General features: G+C 54.4%; 1 protein-coding gene across 2 annotated transcripts in view; it reads left to right on the forward strand.

Moving 5' to 3' along the window:
- CRYBB3 (crystallin beta B3) overlaps positions 1–6,780 on the forward strand; it is a 7,153-nt gene extending 373 nt beyond the window's left edge. Inside the window, exons 2-6 of one of the 2 annotated variants that reach the window (XM_007461129.1) lie at positions 1,065–1,159; positions 2,711–2,829; positions 4,372–4,504; positions 4,836–4,978; positions 6,468–6,780. In XM_007461129.1, the coding sequence (XP_007461191.1) occupies positions 1,085–1,159; positions 2,711–2,829; positions 4,372–4,504; positions 4,836–4,978; positions 6,468–6,633 (636 nt within the window). In that variant the 5' untranslated portion in view covers positions 1,065–1,084 and the 3' untranslated portion in view covers positions 6,634–6,780. The remainder of the gene's footprint in view (positions 1–1,064; positions 1,160–2,710; positions 2,830–4,371; positions 4,505–4,835; positions 4,979–6,467) is intronic. The other variant, XM_007461130.1, reaches the window with a different exon arrangement.
- Positions 6,781–10,639: the final 3,859 nt, after the last annotated feature.

Here is a 10,639-nt window from a genome sequence, read left to right on the forward strand (position 1 = left end):
AGGCAGACAGACAGCCCGCAGGCTACGCATCCCTGGGCCTGTGTCCTGAGTATATGGGCCACGCAGCCCGTCTACTTCCAGGAATGTGGGGTGTAGCTGAGGTGCCTTCTGAGCCACTGTGGATGTCTGAAGTGGGCATGTGTGTGTGCAAGAAAGAGAGAGGGGCTGTGTTTGTGCAACACGTGGGAAGTGACCGTGTACAATGACCACGGGAGCTTGTGTGTGTGTGTGTGTGTGTGTGTGTGCGCGCACCTGTGCATGTGCTGATAAGCAGGAAAACACTCCTATGTGTCTGTGTGTGCAGCATCAAGAGAATCCTTCCACGTGACTAATGCAGGACCAGTGGTGTGTGGCACAGTCCCTAGGGATGAAGGGGAGCTGTCTGTCTGTCTTTTTGTGTGTCTCTTTAAGTGGCTGGAACAGAGTAAGTGCTCCATAAATGCATATGAAATGAATAAGTGAATGCAGAGAAACTGGACTGGAGCCGGTGTCCCAGGACCTGGGCCGGCATCATGCTTTCTCTAGATATCTGTCTGTCTGTCCATCTCCTACCAGTCTGTGGTCTCTTCCTCTCCATCACCCAGCACAGGGCCAGAAACCAACTGGGTTCTCACGGAATCTTTGGCAAGTGAAGGAGTCAGTGAACAAAAGACTATACTGCTTGGGGTGCAGAGGCGGGAGAGAGTCCTGTAGAGGGAACCCCGGCAATGCCCACCCTCTGAGCAGGGTCTGGAGGTGCTGTGTCCGCATGTGGGGGAAGCGCAGAGCTCCGGGTGTGGGGGAAGGGCATGCGCTTTGAGCCCAGTCCCAGCCCCACCTCACTGGGCCTCGGGATTGCCCTCTGTATAATGGGGATCCTGACCCCCCCTGACTGTCCTGGTCCCTGTGGTCCATAGTAGATACTAAGGGGATGTTTGCTGAATGACTGAATGACCACATGTAGGTTGTGAGCAATGACCACTTCTCAGAGGCAGCCAAGTTCTGTAGCTCAGCCTCGACTCCAATCACGTCAACACCTGGTTTTGCCCAGGTGCACCTGGTGACTCTTTTGCCTTTGACTGAAGCCACAGGTGTTCCTGGGGCAATGGCGGAGCAGCACAGCGCGCCGGAACAGGCTGCCGCCGGCAAGAGCCACGGAGGCCTCGGGGGCGGCTACAAGGTACCGGGCAGGGAGGGGTTCCCGGGGGCTCTGGGCCCAGGGCCGCTCTTGGTCCTTGGGGGTCAGCCTCCTGGCCAGGCAGCCTCTCTCCAAAAAGGAGCCACAGCCCTTCTGGCCAGCTTGGACCACGAGGACATGTCCCCGCCCTGCGATAAATTCACTTCATGGCTCTGCCCCATCGTTCCTCTTCTATGTCCTTGTCTGTAAAATGGAACTGGTCACGCGCACCCTGCCAGTCTCAATGCGGGTTTTGGGAGACACAGCACTGACTCTCCTGCCTGACCTTCGTCCAGTCCCCGGCCCTCTCTGGGCCTCAACAGCCCCATCTTTAAAATGGAGATGGTACCCACACTTCTCAGTGTGAGAGCTCAATGCATGTGCCATTACCATGGCCAGCTAACAGAGGAATCTGAGAGCTAGGATTTGTTGGCTCTGTCATTTTGTTTGTTTGTTTTTGTTTTGTTTTTGGCCGTGCTGCGTGGCATGTGGGATCTTAGTTCCTTGACCAGGGATCAAACCCGCGCCCCCTGCATTGGAAGCGCGGAGTCTTAACCACTGGACCGCCAGGGAAGTCCCGGCTCTGTCCTTTCTAAGCTATCCCGGGGGCTTTAATTTGAGATGGGGTCCGGGAATGAATTGACTAAGGAGATAACTGGGGGCTTTAATCAGAAGGGTGCACACCGGGAGGGGAAGAGCAGCAAAGAGGCCTGCCTGGCTCTGGGCCTGATTCGTGGGTGAATCAGCCTTGCCCTGTGGACCCCCAGCTTCCCCCTGGGCAGAGCTGCCCAGAGGCAGCCGCCCACCAGAGAAGAGGGTATCACTGCCGCCCCTTCCTGGCTCCTTTTGGCATTTGGCTTTCCCCTGACCGCTCCATCGCTCGGGAGAAAAGAGCTAGCTGGCTTATTGAATCCATGTCTCCACTGAACTTGCTGTGCAGCCCAGGACGTTTTCTGAGCCTCCCTTGACCCTAGTATAAAATGACCAGAGCCAGTGTTCCCCAGGGACCTGCTACAAAGAGAGTTTGTGCTTCTAGGCGGGTGAAAGAGGCAAAACCTTCCTCTGCCTGTGCAACCACTTCCTCTGGGGTATAGGGACACGTGACGTTCAACTATTGCAAACTGGTGTTTTATTTGTCCTGCACAAGACTTTTTAAATGGAGAAATTTCACATTAAGGAAATTACAGATTTCTGGCTTCTCTTGAAAAGCTTAGAAGGGGGCCCACAGTCCCTCCTAACCACAGCGGCTTCATTGCCCTACAGTTATCCCTCTGGTTATTTTGGTCATTTTGCTTTACTTGATTGTGCACTGCCTCCGGCCAGATACCAGAATTGCAATCCCTGGATTAATGGGGGTTCCTGGAGGTGTTCCCCTCCATGGCCACCAGGGGGCAGGGCAGACCTGTGGTGGTGCTGGCTTCAGGCCTGTACCAGGCAGAGCTGAGGGAGCGGATGGCAGTACCTCCCTCCAAGGCCCTAAAGAGGACCTGGCAGGACACAGGCTGGGGCTGGGAACCGTGCCCCGGTGGGATGCTCAGGAGGCTGCACTTCCAGGTGATCGTGTATGAAATGGAGAACTTCCAGGGCAAGCGGTGCGAGCTCTCGGCCGAGTGCCCCAACCTGACAGAAAGCCTGCTGGAGAAGGTGGGCTCCATCCAAGTGGAGTCGGGGCCGTGAGTACCTGCACCCCCGGCCCCTCCTCACAGCCCTGAGCCCTCTGGAAGTCAGGAGGTCCAGGATCAAGCTCTAGATCTGCTGTGGGGCCTTAGGCAACTCCCTTCCCATCTCTGGCCTCAGTTTTCCCACCCGTAAGATAAGAGCATTGAACTGTGATTTTCTTGGAATCCTTCTAACTCTCCATCTCTGAGGTCAGTAGCAGGGCGCTGTGCAGAGAACAGAGGAAGACACTCAGCACCTAGCTCAGTGCCTACTAGTGGGATTTAATAGTTTTAATAATGATGATAATATCTAAATTCTAATGTGCTTTATATCACTGAATCCCTCTTGACAGATGAAGAAACTGAGGCCAAAGTGGTCACATGTCCTGTCCATGTCCACATGGCAAGCAGGAGTCCCAGATGGACCCTGAATTCTTCAGGTGGAAAGTCCAGGCTCTGGTACTACCCACTTGGGTGATCCTGGGCAAGGTGCTTCACCCTCTTGGCCTCTATTTTCTCATCTGTCAAATGGGATAATAAGGGTACATACTTCAGAGAGAGTTTTTGTGAAAATGAATGGAAGGATGCACATAAATAATTACAATATAGGGCTTCCCTGGTGGCGCACTGGTTGAGAGTCCGCCTGCCGATGCAGGGGACACGGGTTCGTGCCCCGGTCCGGGAAGATCCCACATGCCACGGAGCGGCTGGGCCTGTGAGCCATGGCCGCTGAGCCTGCGCGTCCAGAGCCCGTGCTCCGCAACGGAAGAGGCCACAGCAGTGAGAGGCCCGCGTACCGAAAAAAAAAAAAAATTACAATATAATAGTCGTAATAGCACTAACAATATAATAGTAAGAAGAAGAAAAATAAGAGGAGGAGGGTGAGGGGCAGGAGAAGGAGGAAAAAGAGGAGATGTCTATGGAATACTTACTGTGTGCCAGGCATTGCATTTAAAATGTTTCTGAGAGACTTCCCTGTTGGCGCAGTGGTTAAGAATCCGCCTGCCAATGCAGGGGACACGGTCTCGAGCCCTGGTCTGGGAAGATCCCACATGCCGCGGAGCAACTAAGCCCGTGCGCCACAACTACCGAGCCTGCTCTCTAGAGCCCGCGAGCCACAACTATGGAGCCCGCGCTCCTAGAACCCGTCCTCCGCAACAAGAGAAGCCACCGCAATGAGAAGCCCTCACACTGCAGTAAAGAGTAGCCCCCCGCTCGCTGCAACTAGAGAAAAGCCCGCGTGTAGCAATGAAGACCCAATGCAGCCAAAAAATTAAATTAAATAAATAAAAATAAAATAAAATGTTTCTGAGCAGCCTACACAGAGGCTGCACATAAAATAGATTCTCAAGGCTCTTCCCCAGGATGGTTTTCTGACTCAGAGTCTCAACTCCCAGTATGTTCCAGCAGCTCCCTCAATACCAGGACCAGGGATCAGTAGTAGCGTCAGAGGGAAGGTGCAGAGTCAAAAGTCAGCAGCTCTTGGGCACCCCCCTCACTAGTCTTGGGTCCTCCCCCAGGGCAGCAGAGGCGACCCAGGCCTATTTCCTCCTGCAGGTGGCTGGCATTTGAGCGCAGGGCCTTCCGCGGGGAGCAGTATGTCCTGGAGAAGGGGGATTATCCTCGCTGGGACGCGTGGTCCAACAGCCACCGCGGTGACAGCCTCCTGTCCCTCCGGCCCCTGCAAATTGTGAGTATAGCGCCTAGAAGCAGGACGTGCCTGGAGCTCGTGAGGCAAGCTCCTTTCACAAGCTCAGCCGAGGGCTCGGCTGGCATTCTACATGAATAATTCTGATGTCCTGCCACCCGCTCTGTGCCTCGGTGTCCCTGTCTGCTAAATGACGGAGTTTTTAACCAGACCTGAAAGGCCCCTCTTGGTTTCATGGCTCTCTGGCTCTAAAATCCCTAAGGAGACCAGCTCTGGGGGTGGGCGTTATTTGACTTAATTCTTTCCTGGAGCCTCGCTGCCCCCTGTTCTGGGCATGAGAACAGCCAGTTCACCCCGTGGTCTTTGCCCCCAGGATGGTCTGGATCACAAGCTGCATCTCTTTGAGAACCCGGCTTTCGGCGGCCGCAAGATGGAGATAGTGGATGATGACGTGCCCAGCCTCTGGGCTCACGGCTTCCAGGACCGTGTGGCGAGCGTCCGGGCCATCAACGGGACGTAAGGGACCTGATCCCACTCTTGCCCCTGCCCTGTCCTCCAGTTGGCATGCCTCTGGCTCCACACAGAATCTTTGTTCACGATTTCCTACACAGCTGACGTTTCCTGCTCCTTCAGGTCTGGAGGCCCTTCACTCAAGTCAGTGCGTCTACACCAACCTTGCTCAAAGCCCCATTCAAGATCCCCCGTGATGCGAATGTCCAATTGCTTGCATTCCTGTACCATTGGATATCCAGGAAGCCTTGACTTAGAGACAGTTTTATCTTTTTTTTTAACCAAGTGGAGTCTGTCCCCCTTACCTGTCTCCATCAACGTCTTCACTCCTTGGGCTTCCCTGGTGGTGCAGTGGTTGAGAGTCCACCTGCCAATGCAGGGGACACGGGTTTGTGCCCTGGTCCGGGAGGATCCCACATGCCGCGGAGCGGCTGGGCCCGTGAGCCATGGCCGCTGAGCCTGCGCATCCGGAGCCTGTGTTCCGCAACGGGAGAGGCCACAACAGTGAGAGGCCGGCGTACCGGCCTGCGCGTCCAGGGCCTGTGCTCCGCGGCGTGAGAGGCCGCAGCGGTGAGACGCTCGGGTGCCGCAAAAAAAAAAAAAAAAAAAAAGTATTCACTCCTTTTCTGAACATCCCTAGGCCCTTGAACTCAGATATTTTTTCCTTTTCACAATCTTTGTCCTTCTTACCAGGGAACCCAGCCTGTATGTAGGTGTGGCTTGAGTAGTACATAGGAGAGCAGGCTCATCACCTCCCTCCTTCTAGGCTTGATATCTCTGTTAATGCAATCTTAGGATCACCATCCCTTTGTCCAGGTGATTGTTTCTCACTTGCAGGCTTGTGATCTGGGGTTGGGCCTTGAAAGGTGCCACCTCTACCTGATAATAATGTATTCAACAACTTTTTACTAAGTTATCACCTATGGTCAGGGTATGGGGGCAACAAGAACTATACAATTCCTCCCTCAAGAATTCACATTCTTATAGGGAGACAGACAAGGAAATAGTATTTGCAATTCGTTGTGATCAGAATTGTGATGGGGGACGGACAGGGGCTCTGAGGGTCCTGATGAGGCACTTGATTCAGCCTGGGGGTGTCAGGAAGGGCTTTCTGGAGGAGGAGATATCTGAATTGATATGTAAAGGATACTGATGAAAGAGGAGTTGAAATAAGGTTGAGGCAAGGGCAAGCATTCCAGGCAGAAGGAACAGCATGTGTAAAGGCTCAGAGACATGCAGGTTCAGGGAGAATAGAATAAGCCAGGCTGGAGTGTGAGATATAAAGAAGGAATGAGAGATGAGGCTAGAGGTGCTACGTGAAGAATCTTGTGGGCAGGATTAGGAGTTTGAGTTCATCCCCAGGGCACTGGGGAGCGAGGGAGGGATTTAGGCAGGTGGAGAGCATGATCAAACGCTGGTTTTAAAAGACTCGGTCTGGCCGGAGGCAAGAGATTAGACACTGACCACCCTCACCCCGACCTTGGTCTCCCTGCAGGTGGGTTGGCTACGAGTTCCCCGGCTACCGTGGCCGCCAGTATGTGTTTGAGCGGGGTGAGTACCGCCACTGGAACGAGTGGGACGCCAACCAGCCACAGCTGCAGTCTGTGCGCCGTATCCGCGACCAGAAGTGGCACAAGCGGGGCTGCTTCCTCAGCAGCTGAAGGGCGCCCAGGCCCCAGTGGCCCAGGCCCGCCCTGGGGGGCAGCAAGGGCAAGAAGAGGCGGCTCCAGGGCCGGGGTGAGGGCCTGTCTGGCCACCCTTCCCCAGAATCTGCTCAATAAAGCCTGGGGCCGGTCCCCCACCTGCCATGTTCCTCCGTGTCACTTTTTGAGGGGGCTGGGCCCCAGGTAGAGCCCAGGGGAGGGGCAGGATGAAGGAGGCTGGGGCTTGAGGGTTCTGAGAGCCCCAAGGGGGGGCTGTGACCTGTGCTTCCGGTGGAGGCTCTGGTCCTTCCTTATCAGGCAGAACCACACGCGCATCCTGCCCCGATTTTGTGTCTGTCTGCCTGTGTCTTCATCTGTCAGTGCGTCCATCCATCCATCCATCCTTCTCGTCTCCCTTCCATATTTCTATGTTTTCTTCTGTCCATTGATTTATCCATCCCTCCTTCTACCCACCCATCTTTCTACCCATTCTTTCAATTCTTCCTTCTATCCTCCCATCAACCCATCCACCCATCCCTCCATCCCTCCCTCCCTCCATCCATCCATTCATCCATCCATCCATCCACCCATCCCTCCATCCCTCCCTCCATCCATCCATCCATCCACTCATCCATCCATCCATCCACCCATCCATCCACTCATCCATCCATCCATCCATCCACTCATCCATCCATCCATCCATCCATCCATCCACTCATCCATCCACCCATCCATCCATCCATCCCTCCATCCACTCATCCATCCATCCATCCATCCATCCATCCATCCATCCACTCATCCATCCACTCATCCATCCATCCATCCACTCATCCATCCACTCATCCATCCATCCATCTCCCCATCCATCCCTCCCATCCATCCATCCTTGCATCAGTCCTTTCACCCGTTAATCCATCCATCCTTCCTTTCTCCAATCCACCTGTCCATCATTCCCCCTCCATCTCTCTGTCAGTCTCTATTTTCACTAACTTATTCAACAAATGCCAGGCCCTGTTCAAGGCCTGAGGTCACAGCAGTGAACAAAGCAGAGTCCCACCCACACAGAGCTCACCTTCTAGGAGAGAGACAGAACATAAATGAACAGGTAAAGTTTGAATATAATGTCGGGAGGTGGGAAGGGCTAAGGACAAGGAAGCGGGATACAAGGATGCAGAGTGATGGGGTCGCGGTCAGAGAACTCCGAGGAGGTGACATTTGACCTCAGATCTGAATGACCCACGAGAACATTCCAGGCAGAGGAAGAACAGGCTTGAAGGTCATAGGCTGGAGTGCGGCTGAGTGATGGAGACACAGCAAGGAGGGTTAAGTAAGAGACGGGGAGGGGGTCAGAGAGGGCGTGCGGTCGGCATTTAGGGCTCCACAGACTCTGGGAAACTCTGACTCTTCCCCCGGGGGCGGGAGCCACGGAGAGTTTGAACGAGGCGAGACATGGTCTGTCTTTGGGTTTAATAGGAGGGCTCTGGCTGTGGCGCAGAGCAGAGACGGTGGGACCAAGGGGGAAGCAGGGAGACCGGTGGGGGGCTCCTGCAGAGATCCGGGCGAGCTGTGATGATATGGTGCCCCTGACCCGCTCTCTTCCACGCATTGGTGACTGTCGCCCTGCCCAGAGATCTGCAGCCTCGGCTCAAGGGCTGAGCCCCCATCCCACCCGCCAGCCCTGAGCCTCAGTGGCTTCCTCCAGCCCAAGGGGGGACACCGTGGCTGCGCACGTGAGTCTCCTCTGCCGCCCGCTCCCCGCCCCCCTCCCCGCCATGGGAATAGGAGGGACTGTCCCGTCTGACAGTCAGGCGACAGCTGGCCTCCGGGGATCACCCCTCCCATCTCAAGGAGCCAATTCCGACCTTGCTCCCCTGTTGCCCCTGCAGCCCGTTCCAGCCTCCCGCAGCCTCCCCATGGCTAAAGGCTGCTAGTATGGGGGAGGCCTTGGGGGGCCCCAGGAAGACATTAAATAAAATGGGGCAATTTTCAGTTACTTCAGCCTGTGTGCTTAAAAAAATATGCACAGCTGAGAAATCACCTCGAATTATTCTTACATTGGTGTGTAGGGCAGAGCTGGGGTGGGTGAGGGCACCCAGCAAGGAGGCAGGTGGAAGGCAGGGGTTGACTCCCTGGATGTGGGGACGGCAGCACCTACCCCTCCTCACCCCTTCCTCCCACCAGCACCCACTCCTTCCTCCCTCTCACAGAGAGAGGCCTTGTTATGCTTCATCCATCAGTGCTCACTGAACACCAGACCCAGTGCTAGGGCTTTTTATTCATCATCATCTCACTGAATCCTAACGAAGACCTTGGAAGGCACAGTTATTAATCCTATTTAACAGATGAGGAAACTGAGGCTCAGAGAGGCCGTATCACCTTCCCAGGGCCACACAGACAGGAGGTGGTAGAGCCGAGGTTTGAACCCTGTATTTTGATGCTAGAACATCTGTTTCTGAGCCCTACACACTCTGATGTATCCATCAGGGGCAGAGAAACATCACAGAAAAGGAAACAACGGTTGCCACAGCAACAATTTTAACACGAATAACAGTAGCCACTGCTCTCCAGCCCCTACTGTCACCGAGTCCACTACTGCTTTATAGAACCAGCTCTCATCTGTGATGGGTGATCATGACCTCCATTTGCAGAGAGGGATACTGACGCCCAGGGTGCTGAAGTGAATTGTCCCAAGTGCCACCACATTTAAGTGGTGGGACCAGAACTCAAGTTCATGTCCATGTCCAAAGCTCAGGTGGCCCTGCCCACCAGCTGTTGATGCGGTAGTTGAAGCCCTCTCTGCTGCTGCAGCTGCTGTCCGTGAAGGTGGCTGCTGTTTATTGAGCACCTGCTATGTTTGGGGCAAGAGGTGTCCATGCCTGGTCTCAGTTTACACCAGGAAGGCCCCTGGCAGGCTCCAGGGTTATGGGTCAGTGGAGGCAAGGAGGCCAACCCAGTACTGGGGACAGTGCCCCCCTCCCCTCCCTCTCTCGGGCCAGACTTGGTCCCAGGCACTGCAGCTGGGTTAACTCTAGAGGTGGAGTTCAGCTGGACCCCTGTATTCAGGACAGACCCTGTCCAAAGCCTGAAACCCATAATAACCATCTGTGTCAAGGAGAGCTTGCTCTCTGCAAGTATTCCCATGCATTATCCCGTTCAACCCCACTAAAGGCCTCAGAAGCACAGTGAGGGGCAGCCGACTCCGAAGGTCACACAGCCAGGGAGCAGCAGACCTGGGATTTGACCCCAGGCCTGCATAACCCCAAAAGGCTGCTCTTAACTCCAACCTAGACTTAAATTTCCACCTAACACAGGGGCAGAGCCTGAGAGGGACAGTGAAGCAAAGGCATCCCTCAGTGACAAAAGGTCAAGGCTCAGGGCCAGGAAGTCACTTTACTTAATTGAGAGGCTTTGTAGACTAATGGTTAGAGGCAGTACGCCTGAGATGGGCGCTTTTTTTTTTTTAACATCTTTATTGGAGTATAATTGCTTTACAATGGTGTGTTAGTTTCTGCTTTAAAACAAAGTGAATCAGCTATACATATACATATATCCCCATATCTCTTCCCTCTTGCGTCTCCCTCTGAGATGGGCTTTTGATCCACATCACCCAGGTTTCTTTCCAGGCTCCACCACTTACGGTGTGCCTTTGGGCAAGTCACTTAACCTCTCTGTGCCTCTGTCACCTCATCTGTAACATGAAGTTAATAACACTATCTAGGTTGTTTTGAGTATTAGCGTAAGGTTAATTGGCAGAAAGGGATGAGAACAACAGATAAAGTGTGGGCTCTAGAAATATTCATCTTCATCAACATCATCATTAGAAATGATGGCCCTAGGGCTTCCCTGGTGGCGCAGTGGTTGAGAGTCCACCTGCCGATGCAGGGGACACGGGTTCGTGCCCCGGTCTGGGAAGATCCCACAGGCCGCGGAGCGGCTGGGCCCGTGAGCCATGGCCGCTGAGCCTGCGCATCCGGAGCCTGTGCTCCGCAACGGGAGAGGCCACAACAGTGAGAGGCCCGCATAC

The sequence above is a fragment of the Lipotes vexillifer genome, unplaced genomic scaffold (genome assembly GCF_000442215.2).
Source record: "Lipotes vexillifer unplaced genomic scaffold, Lipotes_vexillifer_v1.1 scaffold691, whole genome shotgun sequence".
Taxonomy (NCBI): domain Eukaryota; kingdom Metazoa; phylum Chordata; class Mammalia; order Artiodactyla; family Lipotidae; genus Lipotes; species Lipotes vexillifer.